This window comes from Borostomias antarcticus, assembly GCF_949987555.1.
Source record: "Borostomias antarcticus genome assembly, chromosome: 12".
Classification (NCBI taxonomy): domain Eukaryota; kingdom Metazoa; phylum Chordata; class Actinopteri; order Stomiiformes; family Stomiidae; genus Borostomias; species Borostomias antarcticus.
In genome coordinates, this window is record NC_140245.1 from 21304327 (window position 1) to 21331556 (window position 27230).

Below are 27230 nucleotides of genomic sequence, written 5' to 3' on the forward strand. Positions count from 1 at the left end.
GTTGATTCTTATCACTCCAAAGGTCTTTGTGAGGTTTCTGTCCAAACCCCTCATCATAATTTCCTTTGGACTTGAACAATTGTTTGTAATGTGGCTTGCAGTACATCCGTCCATGGAGAGAGGCATAGTTGCCAAGGCTGTGGAATATAAATGATTGAGAGGTTACAAATTGAAGTACATAAAACCAGAGAGAAAAACAAGTTTTCACTTTACTGTGGTAGTTTTACCTTAGTTTGCCACTGCAGTGCTCACAGCGAAAGCAGTTTTTATGGAAGTTTTGTTTGTCTGCAATCAGAGACTCCATGGGATAGACCCTCGTCCGACACACCATGCACAGTTCGGACTCTGGAACTCGAATTTTCTGCAGACACAACAACAGTGTTTGAGCCTCACATGACTTGTTCAGTTATAATTATAATGATAATAATTTATAATAATTATGATATTTCAGTTATTTAATGCAAAATAATAAAGCACACGTAGTCATCAACTCAGTGCATTTCACAAAACCAGGTTTAAATTAAATGCAATAAAGCCCATTTTCAATTTCAGTTTAATTATAAATATAAAGAAAATACATTTCCCACACACTCAAGCCTGGGAATATTAGTCCATGTTTAAACACTGCTTTTTGCACAATATGCTCAATAGCCTACATCTGAAACGTAAACAGGCAATCCTCATAGACAAGTACCTCGGGAGGCACTCTTGCTGTATTAACGGACAGGTACTCAACTGTGAGTCCACAAAACGTTTTAAGCGGCAGTTAGTAAAAATAAATGAATAAAGGAAATGTAGTGGCAGAGAAGTGCAGAAATATATATGTTAATGTTGAATTTGTAGATGCTGTTAGTATTTTTAACTCTCCAAAAAATGTTTAACACACCATCACTCTCTATTAGTGTCCTCATGCTGCACAGGATGGTTTACCAGTCACAACAGTCTCCCGCTGGTGTGTGACCAACTGAGATGTCCTCTGTTCTGAGACACAGAAACCCAGGTCCTGGAACACGTTTTGGCTCTCAACCCAGGACTGCTGGAAGTTCTTCAGTAGGTCCTGAGCCGAGGCCTCCTGGGGAGCCTCCAGATCAGGAACTTTACCCCTGACTACCTCTGCATACGAAGGAGGGCTGTGGCGGCTCCTGACGCTCTCAGCGTGCGTGGCTGTCTCGCTCCTCACTCCACTGGTCACATTCCCAAAGTGGTCAACACTAGAGAACTGCTCAGTAAATGACTTTGTTTCTGAGTGGCCCACTGGTTCAGATGATGACTCTGATTCTCTCCTGACTTGTTTGTTTCTCAGTTCTCTGGCAGCAGAGGAACTGTGGTCGCCCATCTCAAAGACATTTTTTATTGCCTTGATATTGAATGTAGGAATATCTTCCGTTTTGGGTATTTGGGGGTCTGCCTCTGCATCTTCCGTGTCACTTCCCAGTCTCTCTGTGATGACAATAGGATCTTTTCTTGTATAGACCCTTGGTTGTGGGGATTCAAATTTATTGACCAGCTTTGACAAGTCAACCCTTGGGAGATCCACTTTCAGTATGTCTATGCTCACCCCCTCAGTAACCTCCTCTGCATCAGCCCCTAGGCGCTCAGGAATATCGATGGGATCCTTCCGCATGTACATCCTGTTGACCTCTGCCTTCTGAGCCTCCTCAAAGAACTCCTTTTTATCCCTGACACTCAACATGGAGTCCACCATTTCGGTCACGTCGACGGTCGCCACCTCGCGCGTCTCGATTTGGATCTCGGTCTCGCTGAGCTCCTCTCTCTCAGCTGCCAGCTGAGTGAAGAGCTCAGCAGACACAGGCAGGGGAGGAGGAGGGGTTATGCCCCGGGAGAGCTTAGCGGTGGTGTCCTTCAGCTTGGCTAGCTTGTCGGAGCGGCTCAAGGTAGGAGAGGGCGTGGCCCTGCTGAAGCGAGATGTCGGAGTCGGGGTCGCAGAAGACCTGTATGATGGCGAAGGTGAAGGGGTCACTCTGAGTGGTGAATCTGTTCTCCTCGCTGATTCAATGCTAATGAAGGTGGGTGACGGAGTTTCCATTCTGAGTGAGGGGGAGGGAACTCTCTGATCAGCATTCTTAGTCTCACTCAGCTCTTGCTTTTTGCTCTGCATTGGGATCTTCTCCTCATCAATTTTCATTTGGGTTTCAACTTTTGATGAGCCAATGCTTATCTTAGATATCTTAACTCCCCCAGATACTCTTTTTTCAGGTGGTGTCTCTGTCTCTTGCTTTTCCATGGCTGCCAGGTTTCCTTCCAAATATGTGAGCTTTGCTTGTGCTAGGTTTCTCACATAAACAAGGATCTCTTTTAGCTTTTTCTTGTTGTGCTGAACCGAAACCTCTGTAAATTTTTTCCTCTCGTCTGATCCCATCAACCAGTCTGGGACTTGGCTGAGAACTGTCTTTACAGAGTTTGAATCAATTTGGCTCAATGCACCTTGAAGCTCCTTTAATTGAAATAACAACTTCAGCACTATCTGACATCTCTCTGTATCTGTGATTTCCACCGAAGCTGTGTCTGTCTCGGCCACTGTATCGGTTACTTTCATGGAGATAGCCTTTGGTTCTCCTTTATATTTTTCTTGAATCTGCTGCGTTTTTGATTCTCCTCTTTGCTGTTGGAAAGATTTGACCTGTTGTTTCTGTATATGAACAGCCTCCTGCTTCTGTAAGCTCTGTTGAACTATTCGCTCTGTTACCATCACCTCCTCGTGAGCTTTAATGTGTTCTGACTGCATGCTCTTGTGAGTGTGAGAGATGGATATGTGTCCCTGTCCTTGAGGTGCAGCCACAGGAGCTAGCAAGCTTTTGTCTTTAGGCAAAGTAACAACTTTAATTGATGATGGCTGCCTTACTTCGTGTTCTTTTTTTGACATTTGTTTCGCCTGTTTCATTTCAACCTCCAGCTTTGTCTCCTTCACAGATGGAGATTGTTCAATCTTTTCCAGTTTCTCTTCTTTCACATTCATCTTCCCTTGGACCTCGATTATGTGTGAACTACTGCTTGTCACCTGGGTGCTCTCCTGAATCACTCTTGTTTCACTTGCGTTTGACATATTCCCTGTATCTATTTGCTGTACATGTATTTCACTTTTCAAAGACTGTTGATCTTTCTTCCCAACCTCAGTTTTCTCCTCTTTCTTCTGTGTCGGCATCTTAAAAGTTTTAACCTTGAAACTCGGTGTCACTTTAGGAATTCTTGTGGGCTGTGAGGGAGTCTTTTTTGCCTCCTGTGTGAGGGTGACATTAGTATGCTGCGCCTTCTCAGCTTTAGCATTGAAAGGAGATTGGTTTTGAAAATGTTCATTTTCCTGGACAATAATCTGTGTAGAGGTGATAGACTGTGAACTAGCTTTCATGGAACTCTGCTGCTCAGCAACAGGGGATGTAATCACATTAGAGACAGATTGAATTTTCATGTCGGCTTCGGGATGAGGTTGAGCTTGGGGGACTGAAACCACCGGATGCTTCACAGAGGAAACTGTCTGACTCTTTTTCGAGGCTTCAGACGAGGCAAGTTGTTTTTGTGAAGAGACCATAGAAGACTGCTTAGTGGTAACATGTTTTTTACCAGAGGAAATACTTATAGATTCAGAGTCTGATTTCAAAGGCTTGTTCGAGGGGATGTGGAAGGGTGCTCTCTTCACGGGTGTGTCCTGTGAAGCTGTGCTTACTTTGCTTCTAGTTTGAGCTTCCCCAAGCTTTGTCTCCACAGTCACCTCTGACTGTATTGACTCGACAGTCACCCCTGACTGTATTGACTCCACAGTCACCTCTGACTGTATTGGCTCCGCATTCACTTCTGACTGTTCAGCTTTCTGTGTTGTGGAAACATCTCCAGTGGAGACTGTGACTGAAGCCTGCGCTTCAATATTATTTGGTGGGGAGGTAGGAGTTGTGACTCTACTCTTCTCCGTCTCCTCTCTTTGTTGACGGAATCGCTCCTCTGCAAGCATGAGTGGGGTTTTGAATTTGCGTGCATAAGGTCTAGGTTTTGCCACAGGGGCAAGTTCAGAAGGAGGAGGAATTTTGATTTTGGGGATGAAAACCTTTTTCGGTGGTCTTGGCAAATCCTCTTGTGTTGGTTTTGCCTCTGGGATCACAAGGGGGGTTTTAGTCACGGAAACCACTGTAGATTCAGTCTGTGTGTTAATAGCCTCCACCTGTGTTGTCGTTTCCTTCTTGTCCTCTTGGAATCTAGGTTCCTCTTTGTGCTCTGTCTGAACTGTCACTGGCTGCACAGGGGGTGGGGGAGGTGGGGGTGTTGGTTGTTTTTTCTGCCATTTTGGCTTGACCTGTATAGGCTGCTTGGGTGGCTCAGGCTTGGGGATCTTGAACAAAGGCCTCCCCATGGCTTTCCCTGGCTTAGCATGTGGTTGCTGCGACACGTTCTGTGGCATAGCGTTAAGCTCTTGCTGTGAGGGTGGCGGAGGGAGGAAGTCTTGCCCTGCCACAGGTGGTGGGGGTGGTGGTGGGGGAGGAGGGAAAAAATCTGGCTCCGATTCCACAGGAGGTGGAGGAGGCGGGGGCGGTAGGTCACTGTCCTGTCTCATGATAAGGGGACGAGACGTGGGAGATACTGGGCTTCCTGCCACAGGCGATGGCGGAGGAGGAAGGGACAGCTCAGACTCAGAGGGTGGAGGCGGTGAGGTGGGAGGAGGCGGGGAAGTGGGAGGAGGTGGGAAGTGGATCTCCGCCTTCGCCTTCTTGATGAGACCTTTTTCCTTCATATCCAGGCTCTGGTGATCTGTCTTCAGATTCATGACATCAGTTTTTTGATTTTTTACTTCTACTTTTAGGTTTTTGAAGCTTTGCTTTTGTGTGAAAGTCTTATGCTCAGTCACAGTTGTTTGCAGTTGCTTAGTAGTAGTAGTAGTCTTTTTTTCCTGCGTTTGCTTGGCGGCTACATTTGACTCCAGCTTCATGTCTTTTCCCTCCTTTGTGTGCAATGTGGTTTGCACCTCTTTTGTCATTTCTTGAACAGACTTATTCTCAGCCTGCTGCTTACTCACATTTTTCTTCTTTATGATCATAGGCTTAGGGGGTGATATTTTCTGTTTAACACACTGTTGTTGCTCTTTAACATTTATCTGCTGTGATGCCTCTGACCCGTTGGCTGTTTTGACTGCTGTCAGAGAGAGATCCTCTTGGGTTTCGCTCTTGCTTCTCACTGATTTGATCTCTGTGTGCGTCTCGGAACTCTGTGACAGGTGTTTCACAGCAGGGGATAGATTCATTTTCTGACTCTCACCCCTAGCCACTTCAGCGCATTCACACACCACTTGCTGAATGGGAAGTGGATTCCTAGCGGGCACTCTGGACTTGGGAGGATACATACGTTTTGGGTTTGAATACTGTTTTCTCTGCATCAGACACTTAATGGCTCCTTGAACGTCCCCTTTCACCACCTCCTCTTTCTCCATCTGGGTTTGCTCCTGTCCCTCATATAGTGATTTTATGGAAGTCTTCACGTCCCCCTCTGTGCTTCCTCGGCGTTGCATGCGTGGGGAGGTGGTGGGCTCAAGTAAAAGCTGGATTGTCCCTCTCACATCACCTTGCTCACTTACTTGGTGTTGGAAAACCTTTTTCTCATTCGAGGCCTCCTGCAAACTCTGCAGTGCAGTGTTGATGTCTCCTCTGACAATTTCCTCCTTCTCCACATCTTTCACAGATTTCTTTGCCTCCTCGAGGGATTTCAAGGTGCCTTTGATATCACCAGGAACTAAATCTTCCACAGTGATTTCAGTTTTTGCTGTTACCGATTTCTCTAATGACTCAAGTGCCCCTCTGATGTCACCACGAACAATCTCTGGCTTCTCCATCTCCTTGGCTTGGTTTTGGGCCTCCTCCAGAGACTTGAGGGTGGTGGGTATGTCACCCTTCACCACTTCCTCTTTCTCAATCTCCACTCTCTGGTTTATGGCTTGAGATAGTGAGTCCAGGGTTGCCCTCAGATCTCCCTTGACAATTTCCTCTTTCTGCAGGTGACTCAGCTTGGACGCAGCTTCAGTCATGAACACCTTCACAGTGTTGTTCACATCCCCGGGGACAATGTCATCCTCCGCCACTGTGCGTCCAATCTGCAGCTGATTCTTTCTCAGTGTGAGTTTGGTTTCCAGGATGTCACCACCAATGATTTGTTCTTTCTCCACCTTTTCTGGACTTTCATCAGGTTCAAACTGAAGCTGTTTGAGGTAGTCCAAAGCCCCAGATTCGATACAGGTTGAATAAAAGCTAACATTACCCCTCTCCGTATCTCCTATTTTTATTTTTATTGGGTCCTCTGATCCTGAGTTGGACAAGAGTCTGTGGAGGGTTCCCCTGACATTGCCTTGAATGATATCTTCCTTCTCAAAACCTGCGCCATCTTCTTTATTGAGGAGGGAGTAGATGGTCATTCTCACGTCCCCTTTTTCGTCCCCCTGAATGAGAATCCCACGTTTACATGAGCCCTCCTCTTTCAGGAGGTTATTTAGGGCCTCTTGGATATCACCCCTGATGATCTCTTCCTTCTCAACATTGATTCCTTTCTCTTGGGTGAAGAGCTGTTTCACCGTGCTGTTGATGTTGCCCCTCTCTTCTGCGTCAATGATTATCCCTTGATCTGTCGTTTCCCTCCTGTTGAGGAGATTCATCATGATGTTGTTCAGATCACCTCTGATGACCTCCTCCTTCTGAATTTCTGGAGCCTCTTGGTTCATGAGCCTGTATTTGGCCATCCTAACATCCCCTATCTCATCAGTTTCAATAATTATTCCTTGGGAGTCAACCATTTTCTGGCAATAAAGCTCTTCAAGGGTCTCTTTGATACTCTTACCCATTATTTCTGTCTTATCCATGCTGCTCTCATTAAACTTGTTTAGAGGAGTGGTTTCAAACAGCCATGTCGTTGTTTTCACGTCAGCCTGAGGGATCTCCTCCTTGGTGGCCACCGTCACTGTTCCAACTGTTTCTTTAATTCTATCAAGGGGCTCTTTTTCAAAGAGCCATACAGACTGCTTGACATCTCCTTTCATCACTTCCTCCTTTGTCACCGTCTTCATCTCTTTGTATTCAGATCCCTCATCATGAATCTTGTCAATTGTGCGTGTTTCAAACATCCACGTGGCTGTCCTGACGTCACCTTTCTGTATCTCGCTCACACTAACGGTCCTGACGTATTTCTGAGACATTTCATCAGTTTCAAAGCGTTGTTTGTTTGTTTTCACATCACCGCCCTGAATGTCCTCAACTGTTTTAGTCAACACTTTCATGTCCTCTGTGATTTCGTCAAGAGGTTGCGTTTCAAACCTCCACCTGGCAGAGCTGACATCACCTTTGTGGACGTCCTCTGTGACAGATTTGATGACATAGACCTGCTCTGTGTCCTTTATGGAATCCAGTGGTTTTGTCTCAAACAGCCAACGGGCCCCCACAACATCTCCCCTCATGATCTCCTCCTTTGTGACAGTGGTAACCTCATGGTAGTGGCCCTCCTTGTCACAGATGGCATAGAGTGGCTGAGTTTCAAACAGCATGGTGTAGTTTTTCACATCTCCTCTCTCTATCTCCTGTCTGACGGTGCTGGTGAGTTTTGAAATCTCTGTCTCTGTGGACTCCTCCTGAATTTTATCAAGGGAGTAGGTTTCAAAAATAAAGCGTCCTTTGTCAACATTCCCCCCCTGGACATCTGTCACGGTGCGAGTGCCCCTGGCCTCCTCAGCATTCTCCCGAATGGCATCTATCGGTTGGTTCTCAAAGAGCCATGTGCAGTTAACAACGTTTCCTTTCTGGATGTCCTCTGCCTGAAGAGTCTTTAACTTCTGCATGGTTTCCTCTGATGTGGAAGTCATGATGTCAGATGACCGATTCTCAAATACATACTTCATTCTGGAGACGTCTCCAGAGTCGATGTCAATCTTAGTAACTCTCCTGAAAGAGCTTGTCTCCTCACCGGTGATGTTGTCAAGGTTCTCGGTCTCAAAGAGAAAGCGAGCGTGGCGGACATCTTTGCCATGGATGTCATTCTGTTTTACAGTGCAGGTTTTCAGAATGGTCTCAGACTCTGACTCTGTGTGGTCGCGAATGTTATCGAGTGTCTGTGTCTCAAAGAGCCATGTACACGTTTTGACATCTCCTTTCTGGACCTCCTGGATGTCCTTTTCACTCTTCACTTCTGCTTTCTCATACAATTCATCCATAGGTTGAGTTTCAAACAGCCACTTGCAGGTTTTCACATCTCCTTTCTGAATCTCAATACCCTCTGTTATCTTGTTTTCCTCTCCCTCAGTATGGCTGAAATATTTAATGGCATCAAGTGGTTGAGTTTCAAACAACCACTTAGCTGTTTTGACATCACCAGACTCTATTTCCTCTTTTGATATACCTTTAATAATTTGGAATTTGTTGATGCTCTCATCAAATTCATCGATGGGACGTGTTTCAAACATCCACCTACAGCTTCTGACATCTCCTTTCACGATTTCTTCACGGCGCACCGTTTTTACCTCATGGTAGCGACCGGAGCTGTCTTGCATTGCATACATGGGAGTGGATTCAAAAAGAACTTTGTTGGTTTTTACAGACCCACTTGTCACACCTTCAACTTGTATTCTCTGCGTTGCATCGCATTTGCTTAAATCCAAAGTCTCAAACCTTTCCTTATAATTTGAGACATCACCTTTGTCAAGTTCTTCAATGTTTACAGTCCTTGTAATCTCTTTTCTTTCCTCCCTTATGTTTTCAAGCGGCTGACTTTCAAAGACCCACTTTTGATGTCTAACATCACCCCTTTCATCCTCTGATGCAACCATCTTTTGGAGTTTGCCTACCTCAGCCAGATCCTTCAAGTTCTCCATCGGCACTGTTTCAAACAGATGTTTTGCTGAGCGCACATCACCCCCTACGATTTCCTCTGAAGGCAAAGGTCTGGCATTGGCGTTGTCTTTTAAACTGCCCATCGGCTGAGTCTCAAACACCAGACAATGTTTTCTCACATCGGCTCCAACTATCTCCTCCCTTTGTGTCCGTGAGCTATCCCATTCCTCATCTTTAATGGAGTCCAGGGTCTTTGTCTCAAACAGCCACCTCCCCCTGTTCACGCCGCCTTGGTAGTTGTCCTCCATGGAGACCCCGCAGATGAGTTTGACTGTGGCAGGGTCTCTGCTGATCATATCCAGAGGTTGGGTTTCAAAGAGCCAGCGTGAGGTCTTCACATCCCCTTTCTCTGTCTCCTCCCTGCGGATGGTGGTGATCTCCAGCATCTCCCCAGAGTCTCCCCTGATGACACACATCGGGTTAGTCTCAAACATCCTGGTGGTTGTCTTCACCTCCCCTTTAATCTCCTGCAGCTCTGACTTCAGGTTCAGGAAGTGGCTCTCGTCAATAGTCTCCGTGTGACCAAGGGAATCCAGATGCTGGGTTTCAAACAGATACCTGGCAGTTTTCACATCCCCTCCGGTTATATCTTTAGTGAACACGACCTCCAGGGCTTGCTCATCCTCCTGGTAGATCCTATTCATGCTATCTAATGGCTGGGTCTCAAAAAGCCAGGTGGCGGTGCGGACATCTCCCCGGGCCAGCTCTGACATTTTCCCTGTCTGCTCCGTGGAATCGGGCGTCTCGGTTCCTAACACATCCATGGGCTGAGTCTCAAACATCCAGGTGGCGTACTTGACATCTTTCCCGGCAATGATCTCGTGCTGGGCGATGTTCTTTACGTCGTTCTCGTCAGGGGTATCGTCTTTGATGGTGTCGAGTGGTTTGTTCTCAAACATCCAGCGCATGGACTGCACCTCCCCTTTAAGGATCTCATCCCACTCCAGGTACTCTCGCTCTGGGCTCATACATTTACCGGGGCTGCCCCCGCTGTTCTCAAACACGTACCGGGCCTGCTGGACATCTCCCGTCATCTCCTCCTCGCTGTCCAGGTGCGTGGCCTCCATCCCTGTGACCTCGCTGAAGAAGTCCCTCTCCAGGTTCTTGCGCACCTCCGGGTGAATGTGTTTATACAGGCGCTTGAGCTCGTTAAGGTTCCTCTGCTTGGTGTACTGCTCCTTGGTGATGGCGTGCCTATGCTGACAAGCCTGATCATGGAGTTGCTCAGGGACATCCCACGCCTCCTGTGGCGGGTCTGAGGGGGGAGCAGGGAAGTTCTCCGTGGCCTCATGAGCCACCGACGAGACAGAGGCCAAGGCTGAAGCAGAGGCAGATGTAGAGGAGGCAGCAGCTGTCCTCGTAGTGGAGGAGGTTTCATAGCTGGTTTCATAGCTGGTCGCAGCAGATGCTTTGGATGCCTGGTTAACTGGTGCCCACTGAAACTGGTTGAAGTCAAGATCAATCTATAGATTTTGTTGTTGATGTTATTGTGGGGGGGGAAAGGTACAATAGGGACAGAGAGACAGTAAGGATGTGTAGACAAGGTAAGCCAATCAGAATTCAAGAACAGTTCAAGCCTCTGATAAATGGTGAAAAAATGAATTGGTATCTACAGACTGAATTGATAGTGAAATAGAATTGTTGCAGGCAGTAAAGAAAAGATAATGAGACAAGAAAAGATTGACTTTAAAGCAGAAGAGACAGCATGAGAAGAGCAATCAAGAGAATAACTCCCTGAGCATGTTTACTCACATTCACATTAACATTGGAATACCTTTGTTAACATGACACCTTTCATTTGTTCTACTGTAATTACTTCACGTGAATTTCCCAGCGTAGATGATACTACTACAGCATCATACAGACAAATGATGCAGGCAGACAGTATATAACTACCTTGATTGAAAAATCAAGAGGTCAACAATTCAAAGAGGACAAAATACTCACTTTTCACATGTTTATATTTGGCTCACATCATACAAAATACGCTAACGCGTTTCGGCAATCAGACTTCAGAACGTATGTTACCATTACCATTGCAATGTTTGCAAGCTTTTTCAATCATATAACGGATTTGGTTTTAGCACTCTAACTTGAAGAGCTATTTTGTTGAAGCGCAACCTCTTTTTGTAATTATATAATTACCTTGATTTGTTTGCTCGGCGTGGCCTCCTCAATGGTTTTTTCATACTGCTCCTTCAAAGCTTGAGTGGAGACCTTAGGTAAGTCCTCCCCTCCAATGATCCTGACTGTATAAGGCACAGGAAGAAGCATTTATCTCATTGCATCAATCTCAGTTGAAAATTCCGGGGATTCAAAAGGAAAAGGATAATTTTATGAAATAAGAAAAAAGATCGGATTTGGCTGTCACATACTTAATAGAGAATCATCTGAGCTCAATTTCCACACCTCATCCCTAATTCAGGCTTTGAGGATGATTTACACAGCTTTACAGCAATAATTCATACACCGAACATACTGCGGCTGTGATAAAAATATGTATTACAATATGAAAGAAATTGAACTCAACCTGTTTCATCGTAATGGTTTTCATAGCTGGGGGCCACATTGTTATGCTGGACTCTTTGATCATGAGTTACCTGTAAGGACACAAAAGCCAACTGGTTATGATAATGGCTATTGTGCAATCAGCTCAAATTGATCCTATCAGAGATATGTGAAATTAAAATGTAAGTTTTAATGTAAGTTTTGGTCTTTGCATATTACCTACAAACTACAGGTATTATTACGTTACTCTGAAGCACTTTATTCTTTGCAACAACAGAAGAATTAGAGAACAGAAAAAGACCTACTGGAGCATTGAGAAAAAAGAAGAGCAGTTTCTAAACACACAGGCCATAAAGCTGTGTCGCATTGTAAGATATACTGTGTGCCAGGATTTTGGGAGGTAATTAAAGTACTGTTTGTCATAGCTGAGAGAAGATATCGCAGAGATTTGTGAAATATTGCCTCATACGGACACACTGTGATGTATGGGCTTTGTGATGTGTTGACTTGATATCGGCTGAAACGCTCGACTGGATATGGGCTGAAACGGTGCCCTGTCAGATTTATGACATCGCTGAAAACGAGAGATCAACTTTGTTAAAGGAACTGAAGGTGTGGACTGCAATAACACCGGTCCTGCCCTGCATCCTGTCCTATGTCGCCTGCAACAGTGTATTCCTTAACCCTAGTCAAATTCCTAGTATGTGTGAACCATATACAGCACATGGTTACTAAAAGAATCTTGAATCTTGAACATCGTTCTGTACATACACTACCTGGTAATAGCATTGTCAACTCTGTTTACAGTTAGGTACTGTAGCCTACCTGATGATCATGATGGAAGGTCACCTGCTGGTTGGAGGGGGCAACCCTGGTACTGCTGCTCACTATAACCTCTGAGCTGCTGGACACCTCCTAGCAGAGAGAACACACATGCAGATCACACACTGATGTGGTGTACGTATGTGAAACACACACACACACACACACACACACACACACACACACACACTGTACACACTTACACATTGCAGTATTTTATTCCTTCTGACATCAAACCAATTAGCAGCAGGAGGGGAGGATGTTAACATGCAAAGAAATCAGAGGATCAATCTGTGACAACAAGTAATACATGCTTTCCTGCCAATTTCTTTCCAAGAGAAGAGTAATGTAAAACTGTAATTGACCAACAGTACACAAAGGAGGTTAATCTATAAAGGCAGGAATCTCTGTCTGGCTGTCTGTATGTCTGTATCACAATTATATCAAGAATCGGGCACTCTATGAAGTTTTGACAAGTTTTGACATTTGTCAGGTGTATTGCTCAGGAGGAGGTGCAGTGTTGATTGTGAAGTTGTTTGGATCGGCGGCTCTAGAGAAAGTAAAAACAAAACAAAACAAAAAGCTGGTTTTGGTCCGTTCTAAACACGGGCACTAGGGCCCAGAGCGGTTCTCAAGAAAGCAATACCGGAGGCCAAGCAATCGGTAGGGAGTTCAGGCGTCACCCCCCCCCCCACACACCGCATCAACGTCAATGGGAGCTCAAAAAATTAACCAAAAGGAAAATCTACGTTTTGGCTGATTCAAACATAATATTGTTGTATACATGTAGCTTTCACTCGATGTAGCCTACCTCTACGGCCTGCCGTGGTCATTAGAATTCTTCTGTTGTTTTGGAAGCCAAACGTCCATGAACGTATTTGGTACTCCTCTCATTCAACTCTAAAATCCCTGACTTCAATTACAATGCAACCGGGGACCTCTGCTGTCAAGATTAATTCAAGCACACTGGCCTGGGCATTGTTGTACAATAGAACACCATACTATAATGGAATCCCTGCAATCGGCCCGTTCCGAACGAGCACATTTTGTGCGGGCATAACACTACAGAGGAAAGGGTGAGAGAGAATCTGAGAGAGAGAGAGAGAGAGAGAGAGAGAGAGAGAGAGAGAGAGAGAGAGAAAGGAAGAAAGAGAAGCTATGGAATATGAAATAAAAAGAGACTTATGAAATGTTTGTTTGAACTGCAGTAGCCTTGAATCACAAGCAACACCTCTAGACTGTTCTCCTTTAGCAACCTCCTTATCTGTATCTGTACATCTTGCCGCCTTTCAACTCGCTGTATAACTTCGCTGCCTTCGCCATTTCTCTACATGAGAAAACGAGAAACAGTGCGAGGGAAGCTGAGAAAGTCCCTTGATGCTGCACCACAGGAATGACAACCAAACAAAACCACTCGCACATTTCTCCTCCCTGTCATCATTTAGTATTCACCAAGGCATGTGCACACTCAGTGAGTCTAGCCTGTTTTCAGCTTGGCTGAGCACATGGGGAAAAATCCATGACAGGAGCAGAATTAAGCAGACTTCAGGGACCAGGTGAGGTCCCTATGCACACATCGCATGCTGACTCATTTCACACCTCAAACCCTGTGACTGCTCTGGCATTTCTCCAGTGGAAGACATATGTGCCATTGCAAGGGCCTGAAAAATGAAAGCTGCACTCCTTAACCCCTGTTTCCTTACAACTAATGATCACCACAGAAAAAAACAGCTGTTACTACTGTAACACCCAAATGTCCCTCCCTCCAGGGATTATTATTAAAGTTCATCGTATCATATCTTATCTTATAATGTACATGATACGGTAAAATGAGACACTTACTTGAGAATTATACTGATAGTAAATGAGTTCTATTAAACTTAACAGGGCATGCTGACTGTGTTCCACCCTGAGGCAGCAGTGGCTGCCCCTAATCTCTGGAATAGTCTACCTCTCTACATAAAAACTGCCCAGACCCGAGGCCGTTTGTAATTATTAAAGACCCACCTCTTCTCTTGGCATTCAGTTAGAGTTGAGCTAACCCCTCAATGTCATTTTAAACTGTGCAACTATTGTCTGTATGTATTATAATTATGTTGACTGTTATATCCTTTTCTGGTATTTTATCTTGTTCAGCATACTGGTGACCTATGGTTGTTTTAAACGTGCTATACAAATAAAGTTTGACTTGATTTAACTTGACTTGCAGTATACCTGGACAGATCTCTGCTGGTAGTGGATCTGGGTGACGGTGCTCTGTGAAGAAGAAGATGAAGAAGAAGCAAACCCCTGGCTCTCAAACTGTTTCTTCACACTGGCCAGGCCTCCGGGCAATGAACACGCTTCTGACTCCTCCATGACCTGCAGCGTAGGGATGGAATAGGCCTTGTTAGGTACACTGAGCAGGTTCTTTCATTCAGCACATATACTGTAGTAGCAATATACCAGTCTACTCTGCTGAGAGGTGGTCCTATGTAGTCCCATCAATTAAGAATGATCTATGACGATGGTTACTTTTATATTACAGTCATGTATATGACATTACAGTCATTTGGCAGACACGTTTATCCTACGCGATAATAATTGAATTTAACGTACTGTACCTGTAGGTAGTCAGTGTACAGTAGTACTATTCGTCAGAACTCACAAGTGCATTTCCTTTCTAAACAAGTGACTCAGAGCATAATCTACTGCTAAAGCCAAAGTGCAAGAGTAGCAAAATATAAATGGTGTTTAACTTCCTGCCATTGATTAAGAGCCTTTGTGTTTTTTGTTTTTTTAATTGAAACCTTTATTTATGTTCGAGAGGCACTGAGGTTGCCCTCATTTACAGTGACGACGAGCGGACAATACACAAACAATAGCAAACATTAAAAGGACAGATACACAGGAGGGTATGTAAAATGTTGGTATTGAGACCAGTTTTAAAAAGCATTGGAGGGCATTCCAGGAGTGAGGGGCATTAAAAGAAAAAGAAGATTTGCCAATGTCAGTGTAAACCCAGGGGACCTTGAGTAAAAGCAATTCACTTGATCTTGTAGAATAGCTCCCATTGTTCCAAGACAATAGGGTTATCTATGAGAGGAAAGAGGGGTGTTTTCCAGTAAGAGTTTTAAAGATAAATAAATACCAATGATTGTTTTGTCTCTCTGTAAGAGAAGGCTATCCAACCATATCATAAAGTGCACAGTGACTGACGATGGTTAGGCATATTTTTCTTCCCCTGAAATTGTTTCTCTTTAATAAAAATGAAAGATTCTTGTATGTTCTTGACTTCTGTTTTGGTAATGGTTTCCAGAGTTAACCTCCATGGTGTCAAGCAACCTCTATAAGCTTGTGTGACTTTCAATGGCCAGCATATTCTGTATACAGTTCATTAGTACAGTATGTGGAGAGTTACTGTAAGTCATTGGCTTGATGCAATCTACACTACCGGAGCAGAACTGCCTCAAGCCTCTTCTGAATCCTAAAATCCGAAATGTATCTAAACAAAGTAGTCCTACGACACTCAGTTATGTTTTACCCATTACATACATACACGCTGTATACCGCAGCCTACACAGACGACAGCTGGAAAGGTTCTGATGAAAAATTCCGCGTCCGGATTCCGTCTGGCACCTACGGTAGACTGGCACCTGGTCGTGACCTGTATGGCTGTGTGCCGGGCGCTCCCGTGACCGCCCCACACCCTCAGCTGTCACCGGACGCCACATGAGCCAGGGTAGAGGGGTGGGCTGAGGTCACGATAGTGGCCCCGGGTTAATGACTGACTGAGGGGACTGCGGAGCTGCAATCGGTCAGTATAAATAAATAAAGGCGCAATACCAAGAGGCTTTTAAAGATATATTCACATCCTGATTCTTAGTTCCTAACAGAGACGGGCCTTAGTGTGAAGTCGCTTCAATATACTGTAACTGAGCCGAAAATGTCTAGTTAATTGCTGGGCTGTGGACAGTTAGTAATAAAGATATTCTAGTACCCAAGGCGTTTAGTTCACATATGAAGTTAAATGAATAGCCCTCCGTGAATACTGCACATGAATGTACTTTCAGTTACAATTACTTTCAATTACAGATCTACTGAAGACCAACATCTAAATTAGCTTATGTACTGTCTGTTTGTTGGCGTGTACTGTATGTGTGTCCGGTTCCTTGAATGTGTCTGTCTATGTATCCTTGGTGGGTCTCTCTCTCTCTCTCTTTCACTCCCTCTCTGTCTCTCTCTCTCTTTCTCTGAGGCGTCTCTCTTTACATGCTGGAAGTATCTCCTTACCGCGGAGGATGAGCTGCTAGCCTCTTTCTTGGTGACGGCAGCCTGGTACATGGCCATGCGCTCCTTCAGTGACACGGGCTCCGGCTCCGGGTCCTGGGGGGGGCCTTCTCCGGTCCTCTGGCTCACTGCTTCCTCACCACGGTCTGACCTGGATCCGCCTGGGCTGCCGGCAGCTACACACACACACACACACACACACACAAGAACACACACACACACACACACACACACACAACCGCCCACGCATACACACACACACACACACACACACACACAAACACACATACATACACTCACACACACACACACACACACACACACACACACACACAGTTCAGTTCAGTGTTGGCATGTGTGGCATGTACTGTACACGTGTCTTCTATGTGTGAGAAACTGCTTTGTGTTTTGCTATGCTCAATGTATATGAAGCTCAAGTGGCCTTGTAATATTCACAATGTTCTCATTATCCATTGTAATAAGCCCTATTGATAAATAATTAGGTGTTGGCCTAAGGGGACTTTTTTCTAAACATGCTTTAAATCAACAGGTTTGAAATGGAAAAACATGTTTTGAAGAGATGTGCCAGATACAGCTGATCTTCAGTAAATCATATCACCGGAAGGACAAGTGGTAATTACTGTATGTAACTTAAATCACGAAAGACAGGCCAAATCGGGATGCTGTTGTGAATCGGACAAGCCACACTCCATCAAACCAGGGCTGCTCACAGGGTGGTGGGCATATCCCCGTAGATGTCCAATTAGAGATGCCTATTGATCTACATTCGACTGTTCTGTGCAATAAGGATCATTAAGGCACCCTGCACAGTTTCGTTGAACACCCACAGTGCACCGTCTGGCTTTTTAGCTTGTTCCTAATGCTGCTGTAATAACGTTCTGAGATCATAGGGGACTGGAAATGGAACATCTCATTACAACTCTTCCCAGTCACCTCCTGACTTTCTCATTGTTACAGTCTTGCTTGAGCTGCTCCAAGAATAGCTCAGTCAATGTTTTTCTTCTTCTTTTTTTCACTCCTTGACACTTTATGAAACATTTTATGAAAACTTTTAACCACCACTGTTACTTCGATATTAATTGTGGATCAAGATGTTCAGATCTATTTTTTCAGATTTATAGCATTGTTGAGGCAAATGGCCAAAACTTTTGGCAGAGCTGCAATCGTACCTGCACTGGACTGGGTTGGGTCAAGGAGTTTTCCTTGCTTGGCGTTGCCTAGCATACACTGATGAAGCCTATGTCAAATCACTTTTAGAATGTCTATGAATACATAACTCTCCATTCCCTATTCCTGGAATCAACCAATCATTAAGAGGACTCTCAAATATGTTCTGTGCTAGAAGTTGGGTCAAATTATATCTGGGTCAAAGTATATCTCTGTCTGGTAAACTCGCATGATTTCTCACATGAGTCAAGCACTTGGTATGCCATGTGATGAAACCAGGTTCTCAGGAACCGACCAATTTTAGCTTTGCCCTCCACGGTCGTCATTCTAATGTAAGCCAATCGCTGTGCAGAGCAAGAGACAGGAGAGGATGACTGACCAGCACAGCAACGTCCGAAAATAAAACAGGGTTTTACCCGCCGCTTCCTATAAATACGGGTCAGACACCCTACACCTGAGGTCACGTGTAACCGGACACTCTCTTTAACACAGGGATGTGGGGCGATAATGGCCTTGTTCATCACAGGGGATAAGTGATCACGTCACACAGGCTGGGACCGTCGGAAGAACAGACAATCGCTCCGATGCCAACAAGCAGTGACAACAGACCTCAGGTATCTCAGACCGCTGAGGCATGGGGGAATGCTAAGCTCGCGTAGCGCGGCAGTGAGGTAACTCGGGCTTCACATAGAGCGCCGGCGAAAAATAAATCGCTCCTTTTTATAAACCAGCCCTGTCTGCAGCCATGTTTCCCAGTGAAGGAGATGGAAGTTGTGTATGTATGTGTGTGTGTTTGTTTGTGTGCCACAGTGTGCTTGCATGCTTTTGGGTGTGTTCTTAAAGAGAAAGAGGCGCAAGGACTCCTCTAGAGACTGTATCCCCTAGGGCTCAGAAGCTCTCTCCTCCCGAGTACTGGCACTTACTGGTGTTTAGCTAGAGATATGAATGGCCTCTGGCCATTATGTGTAAGATACCACAATCAAACAGCGGCTTCGCGGTTTACTTTTTTATAGTGCCACCAGAGAAGCATAACGTTCTATTCATTAAAGTATTTCCCTATTCAGCCTACCTTTCCAAGGAAAGGCACTGTGCCACTGAAGGCCAGATTGTTGGCTCTTTTTCTCTTCCTGTGAGGGGTTTTAACTCTTAACCTCTCAGTGCAGCGGTGCTTTCAGCTGGTTCTAGTGGTGCAGAGTCGGGGTGGGGAGGGAGGCATCCCGGGAAGATGTGGATGGGGGACTTTCCTTGGCTATGCACAGCTCAGCGGCTACAGTATATCAAACCAATGCCCCGGGGCCACCGCCAGCCCCCAGCAACCCCGGCTAGATAGTTTCTGTGGAGCAAGGTCCAGAGTTGAATGAACAAAAGACCCAACAGTGACTGTGGCATACTGCTGCATACCGCAGATACAGGCCTGGGGCCTACCCCCTCTCTGCTCTCCATGAAATATAGAACTACTGTAGGGCATCAATGCCATGTCGTTCCTGTACAGCCTGGCCAAGGCATTTGGCTGCCAGCGTCTGAAAGACAGACCAAAATTGCTAATTGAAATGTTAGTTCTGGACCGGCGAAGGCACAAATTTGCACATGCACACATTTTACATTGTCAAAGACATTAAAAGGTGTTGTTCAAGCCAAATAATGACCCTAAAGTATCCCCTATAAATTATTATAAACTTTGTTCTCAACAAAGTAGCTGTTAGTCATATCAGGTCTGGAGGAACAGGAACTTGCCTACTTTGTGACGCCATATCCTCCTGGAATCATGTTGTACAACAGTATTATGGAACAGCCCATTTTTACATGGCTTCCTCCCTTACAGTACAGTATGTATAATTCCAAAGCTCTGCGGAATTAAATGTTAATGTTTAATGGAATTACAAAATACAATACAAAACACAGCAAATGAAACATATTTAGCTTTCTGTCTCGACACTGCCGTTTGCACTGTCCTGTCTTTGCACCCTGTCTGTTTTTGTCTATTCATTAGTGTTATGCACCAACAGTCCAGAACAAATTCCTAGTATGTGTAAAAACCTACCTGGGTAAAATAAATATGTTTCTGATTCTGAAATGCCACCCATCTAAACCATTAAACCAATGTCCACTGTACCTCACAAAAAAGCGTCTTCATGTTCATAGCCATTTCGACAACAATGTCAGCCCTACGTGCTTCACTTGTAACCCAAGTTGAGCACCTCTGCTTCTAAGGTTAACTTACCGTACTTCCTCTATGCCTCTATGGATCGCTGTTTATCAAAATAGACGGTAGAATCCCAGAGAAAAAGATGAGCTTTGGGACCCCCAGTTGAGTTAAGAAGCAGATCCTGAGGGAGAGACCGTGAGGGTTGGAGACCAGCTCCAGCAGTGCGCGCTAGCAGCTCTGTGGGGGCCTAGTGGGCAGTGACAGCTGATTTTATTTTAGACCCCCCCCCCCCCTCCCTTTTAGAGAAAAGACGGGCGGGGGGTGGGGGGGTGGGGTAGATGGGGCTTTTTTTAGATGAGGTACCCTACATGCCCTTAACCTTAAGTCACAGAGAGTAAACGGATGAGGATGATTGCACCGGGCCTACTGTAGAAATCAGACTTATGCAGAGACACACACACACACACCGTCATCACCCACTCCCTCATCCCTCGTTCACTGTGAGGAGGGCGGGAGGAATGGAGGACAGGGTTGTTGGAACCTACTGTAAGTAGCCATTTTGCCGGTCCAGATATAATATTTCCTGTAAAGCTTTTTTTTTTTTTTTTGGGGGGGGGGGGGGGGGGGGTGTAGGTCAGAATGTGTAGAATCCTTCAAGGCAACTTAAAGAAAGTCCACTGTGTCAGTCACTTTCCATCTCTCTAAAAATGAAGGGAGAAGTAAACAAAAACGAAGGATGGAAATGAATGGAGGTAGATTGGACCAGGGACAGCTCCAGTCACCATGGAGCCAGATGGGGTGATTCGAGCTGCCAGAAGGACAGGGGTGTGGACCAATCCCACCGCAGAGCTGCCCTAAGCTGCCAGCAGTGCTGCACACACATCAGTGTACTGGACAGTATGCACACGGGCGTATGTATGTGTGTGCGCGTGTGTGTGTGTGTTTGCGTGCATATTACCTAGCCTCAAAATGATTACAGTACCACACTAAAGCTACCCAACAATCCCTTCAGAGAACCACTACAGAAAGAGAACGCATGCCCATGCACAAATGAAATATATAGAGACAGAGTGACAGCCCAATCAGATTGGGTGCATGGCATTCTAGATGGCATGTAAGTATAGCAGCATTCGGTGGTTCATTTTTCTATTGACAGGTGAGGGAGCAGGGCAGTATTAAACGGCTCTACAAAGTCATTCTGACTGACTGATGCTTCTGACGGCTTTGCAATGTCAGTTCTCTGTGATGTGGTGTTTTTTTTCACAGCTGATCGCATTCTCATTTACTTCTCTCCTTCACTTGTTTTTTCTCTCTATCAATCTTCCATTTTCCCATCTCTCTCATTCACTCTGTCTCTTTAACCTTCTCTTTCAACCCTCATCTACCTCTTTATCACCTCCTCTATGCCAAAATCAGCCAGTCAGTCGGTTGGTCAGTATGTCTTGCAGTCAGTCAGTTAGGAAGGTAGTCTACATGTACAGTATCTATAGGGCTACTGTGCCATATCAACCAACAGCACTAGAGACAGACCATGCACCCTGAAAGAGATAGCAGGCTACTGTATGTTCCACACTGGATCCCTGATGGAGCGATGATAGGCCTCTGGATCCCTGAACCAGAGAAGCTACCTTGTGTTTCGTCGCTAGCTCCCATCTGCCCTACAGCATAGACTGATTGGTTTATGGGTTTTCTAGCCCGCGGGGTGGTGCTCCAGCCCGCCTTGACACCATGCCCCCAGCTAACCTAAGATTTGATTGCAACTCTGCAGGCGCTTTCTAGTTCACTGCTTCAAGCAGAGAGCAATCATTATTGTTTACCGAAGAAAAGCGAGAGCCTGGAGTTCAGGTGCATCGACCAGAGAAGCCTGGGTTATCTATCCTGTAGCAACCTGCACCGGCGTGATAATCCCTGAAACTGCGTGTGTAAACAGTCTGCACAGGAATGCATGATGAGATGTCACTGTCACAGACAACATAATTGATGCCTACACTAGCCGGCCAGTCTGAGAGTCAACCTGAGTTAAACTCACTGACTACCTCCACGCAGGACAAAGTCCGAGAGTTTACCTAAGTTAAACTCAATGACTACCTCCACGCAGGACAAAGTCCGAGGGGAGGTTATGCTTTTTTTGTTTGTTTATTAATCGATTGCCTTCTGACTAACCCATTGTCCCTTTTCAAATAAACTGGAACCTTCACATAACCATTTGGGAACTGTCCATTGGAAACTGTTTGGAAAAGGGCAGGCACTTTCAGACAAAAAACTTGGCAGGTGATTGGAAAAACCACAAGCTAACTTCATCTGCTCCTCGCTGTCATCACACCTAACTTCATCTGCTCCTCGCTGTCATCACACCTAAATCCACCCAGCAAAGCTGTTTGTATTTCCTCATAGAATGCTGAATGGGGAGATCATTTTCTGATCTGGCACAAATGGATCTCTATGGAGAATATCCAGACTGATTTATGAGAGAAACAGAATATGAGCTTGCGAGATCAGGATGGTCTCATGAGGCTAATGTTTTCGGTACTGTGTGTTCAATTGTTAGTTAGTTAGTTAGTTAGTTAGTTAGTTAGTTAGTTGGTGTGTTTGTTTGTTTGTTAGCAAGATTATTCAAAAACTAGAGGGTTGTAGCATGGAGGGTTGTAGCATGGGTCAACTTAGATCCCCTTAAATTTTGGAACAGATCTGAATCAAGGGGTGAATCCATTCATTATTTTTCACTTTCATTAACATTGCCAGATAGACAGAACCAGCACATACAGGTACTTCACAGTGTTTACTGTCATATCTCCATGGCTAGGATACACTGTTTGCATATAGCTAGGTAACGTTAGCTATAATTATCGATAGCAGGCTAGGAAGGATTGATTCATCTAGTTAGCTAGCAACCTAATTTGCAGGTATTAGGACCAAAATAATTGAATGCTGGCAAAAGACTGCTTTGAATTAGTTAGTTATGCTCGTAGTCAGCTAGCACTTACTCTGAGCTATGATATTCGTGGACACCAATGAGAATCCCAATCGGATTTTCAACTGGATTCTGATTAGCCTGCACAGATATTGGGCTGTGCGCAGAGGCTGATTTGGCCTCTGATTGGTCACTGATTACTTTTCAGGTATTGCTAACGAGTCCTGCAATCTAGCACACAAGGTGTGATTTACTTTGGGAGCGTATAGTCGTGACTAAATGAAAAACTAATTTAGGTAATACAAGTTGCCGTTTGTGTAATAAAACCCTATGTGAAGTGACAGTTAATGTGGCCGAACATTCATTACCTAAATGAGTTTTTCATTTAGTCCTGTCTATACACTCCTGATTAAATAATGTTCAAATGCAGCTGGATTGGAAAGGTAGGCTAATGCGCTGGCTCCACTCCTCTGCCCATGTTTTGTGGTGCCTGACTGCAGAATAGCTACTGTAGCAATAGATTACTGCCATCAGTCCTTTTGTCATATGTAGCTAGCTAGCTAGCTATCTGAGATCCATCAGAGAGCAGAGCTGATGAGCTCCTGTTCAGATGACCCCAGCTGCTCATAACCTGCAATGGGGATGGACCACCTGTGTAGTTCTGTTTTTTGACTCCTCTAAGTACCGGTACCCTTATGTCACTGTTCAAGTTGACGACATGCATCATGGGTAGAGATATGTGCTCCCCGAGTCTTGGCAATACTCCATATTGGATTTGTACATATTGGGTTAATGACTAGTTTGATTAGAATTTAATTGATTGCCATTTCATTTGGAAGCTCCTTTGCTTGGAGCACAGGCCTTGGGTTTTTAATTGAATTCTGCATGTGCTAGGCTATATGAGATTAATACCCTTTGAGAAGTGAAGATCCAGAGGGATCAATATTATGCCAGCCTTATTGACTTGCTTTTCGATTTCAAATTCAAATTGTAAACAGCCTTTTGACCAAATGAATTACCATCAGCGAGTGAGAAAAAAATCATTTCAAAGGAGCATAATGATCAGACACAAGCATAATGGAGTATAGCTGAAGCGCAGGTGTGTGGTATAAAGACTCAGCCGCAGGGCTGCAGGGTTACTACAGTAGTGCACTAGGAGATAATAAACAAGGTTGTCTATTAAAAGAGCAGAAGCCTTGGTGATACGAGGATGAGGCTGCTGCTTGTTTAAATCCCAGCGTCAGCCACAGTGCTTTATTTAACACTGTCCGGCTTTGGCTAAAGATCTCTTGTGCTCCCCTCTGTCACTCCCTGGTGCCGGTAAATCACAGCGCTGTCACTGGCATACCCCAGTCAACCTGTCAGCTGGGACGAAAGCCATTACTTACACCCAACACTAAAGAAATATAACATTGTCCTCCAGTTTTAACCACCGCAATGATAAAGGACTGGGGAGTACAATGCAAGCCTCGAAGGGCTGGAGGTGCACCATGATGACTTGGTCAGGGACACGGTCACATCATGTCCTTGTTCTTATCATCTCAATAATGTGGCGTGGACCGTGGCATAGTCCGTAAAGAGTGTATGTGTTTGTTTGTGTGTGTGTGTGTGTGTGTGTGTGTGTGTGTGTGTGTATGTGTACATGAGTGTCAGTGCAGGTGATAAGCTGTCAACACCATCTCTGCCTTCCCTTGACTCCCTTAACCCCTATCCTTTACTTGGCAGGTATTTCCTTTCATCTCTCTCTCTCTTTCTTCCTCCCCTTTTCTCTCTCCATCTCTCTCTCTGTCTCTCTCTCTCTCTCTCTCTCTCTCTCTCTCCTTTGCCACTGCCCCTCTCCCTAACAAACATACTGACTGGAGTGGCTTTAAACCAAAAGGTAAATACCCTGGAATGGCCCAAAGCCCAGACCACAATCCAATTGAGAATCTGTGGCAAGAATTAAAAATGTATGTTCACCAATGGCACCCATCCAACTTGATGAAGTCTGAGCAATATTGCAAAGCAGAATGAAAAAAAAAAAGTTTTCGCAATAGAGTCTGGACCTCCAGCTGCCCAGAACGATTTTGACGTGCAGGAGTACTTGCCTTCACAGACAAACTCCTTCAGCCAATCAGCGTAACAAAACATAGATCAACCATTTGCCAAATCCAGTTGGAAGAACGGCGAAAATGTATTTTCTGCTGAGAAACTCTGCTAATGCATACGGTTGTTCTGCTTTAATTTATGTTATTGAGTCTATTTCTATAATAACTGCTCTTATGGCTGTTTTTATTCTTCTAATGTTACCGTTCGTTGCTTCATTCTACTAACGGACTCCTGTTGTATTTCTCGTCATCATCTACTGGGTGTGGAACAGCAGTTAAAATGCAGTCTCCTGATTGGTGCCCCATTTTCTGGGAAAACTCAAATCGTTCTATCTTGAAAACTTTCTTTTTTCTGGATGAGTCTGGCTTCCAGGCTAGTAATTGCTGCCAAAAGTACCAAGTAGTAACTCTGGGTGGTGAATACTAATATAATCAATTAAAGGCCCTACGGGGAGTTTCGGGAAAAAAGACCACATTTCCCATGAGCCTCCCCGCACACTGTCGTAAACCTTAGCTACCTGAGCCGGGTGTTTTGAACATAGATATGAACACGAGATGACTCGTAATGGATTGAGCCATATTGGTCCGGTACCGCTGTCACGTGACAACCGCTCTCCTCAGCAGTTTCAGTCGGTAAAAGTAACCCTGCATCAAGAGATAACTCTAGAAGATAAGTACAAACAAATATTTTTGTCTTTGAACTATCCATAACAGTCAAATAACATAAATAAAATAAAAAAAAATTACAAAGTGCAAAACAGCAGCATCCAACAGTTTCAGTTGTATCTATCAGCTAACAACTATGTATTTATCATCGTTCACTTAAAAGAGCTGGCACATAGAGCCATATCGTTCGCGACCGACCCATCACTAGTTTACTCGCGGAGCTCCGTACCGGACCAAGATGGCGGCCGCATTTTTCGTCCGGCAGCAATCAAATCAACGTCAATGCGGCGTCTAGTGTATATGTCTATGATTTTGAAGACGGAACGATCGCCACCGACGAGGTCATTACATAGTTCTTACTAGTAACGTTACTTTTGACAATATAAAACGGTAATATTTAAATTATTCATTGTCTTGTCGGCGCCGTAGGCTACTGCAGTAAATCGTTTCGTCATTCCAAGAAAGTTCTGGATGACCCGACCACGAAATAATATCTAAAATTAAACTACATGCAAGAAACGACATTTGTCGAAAATGGACACATAAACAAGTGTGGGTAATGTAGATTCACCCACATTAAAATCCACTTTTTCACTTTGACACTATATAATATTTTATAGAGTACATTATAGTGTTTATCAGTCACAAAAATAATATATAATTAAATCCATTTTGATTCCATGTTGTAACACAATAAAATGTGAAAAGCTCCCACATACTGTAGGAGAGTGAATACTTTTTATAGACACTTTGTCAATCAACAGTTTGTTGATTTTGGACTATGTTATTATCTGAATGTCTACAGGATAAACATTGTACCCTTCATTGGGGCCTCTGTGTTATCAGTTACAGTGGAAAAACAAATATGTGACTCTGTGTCTCTCTAATGGAGGCATTATTTGCCTAATGTCTGCCCAGCTAGCTCGGTCGAGAGACTCTTAATACCTGGGTTGTAGGTTTGAGCCCCATGCTGGGTGCAGCTAAGCATTTAATCTACATGGTACCCGTAGCCAAATAAACATCTTTGAAAATTTGGCAAGGCTATTATTTATTTAAAAATAACCTGCCAAGTCTGCATGGCCTCACTGTGTTTATCTCAAGCACTGCTGCCACATTACCCTCTCTGAGGAAAAAAAAAAACTTGGCAAAATGTCAAAACAAAAGTCGACAGAAGGTGTGTAGTGTGGTACTTACAGAGGCTGGGGTCTTGAGATGAGGCCATCTTCTGTCCTGGGTCAGTCTTCTGGTCAAGATGAGAGAGACTGGACTTGGCTCTTCTGGATGTGGATGAGGGAATGACTCTCAGTTCCTGGTTAGGGAGAGAGAGAGAGCAAGCGAGAAAGAAAGAGAGAGCAAGAGAGAGAGAGAGAGAGAGAGAGAGATCATATCAGAGGAAACACCTGTGGCTTCCCAGAGGAGGGGCGGAAAGGTGGCTGCATTGCTTGTCCAATCCCTCACACACACAAATGCATGTAAAATGATACAGTGTGTCAGTGTAACGTGGCAATGTACTCTTGTATAGCAGTGGAATATTGTTGCCAGTAGTTGGAATGTGTATTGACTGGACTGGACAGGGAAAAACACACTGTGAACTCAAACACTGCCGACCTTGAGTGGAATGTGAAAAACAGGCACTGGAAAGTTATACGGCAAACAAAACACTTTTGAATTTGAATGGTGAGACTCATTCTAACGCAAAATACATTTTTGTCTTCCATCAATAGAATTATAGATTAGTTGATCAGCAATGTTAGATAAAAATTATATTT

The 27230-nt window shown here is 44.6% G+C and overlaps 1 protein-coding gene across 1 annotated transcript; it reads right to left on the minus strand.

The window, feature by feature from the left end:
- xirp2a (xin actin binding repeat containing 2a) lies at positions 1–26997 on the minus strand. The gene is made up of 9 exons (XM_084446487.1): positions 26656–26997; positions 16467–16639; positions 14409–14555; positions 12198–12287; positions 11395–11464; positions 11010–11113; positions 931–10327; positions 228–361; positions 1–137 (listed from the first exon to the last, which is right to left on the minus strand). Exons 1-8 carry the CDS (start codon positions 26681–26683, stop codon positions 267–269), a joined length of 10104 nt encoding a protein of 3367 aa, XP_084302613.1. The 5' UTR covers positions 26684–26997; the 3' UTR covers positions 1–137; positions 228–266.
- Between the last annotated feature and the right edge of the window lie 233 nt (positions 26998–27230).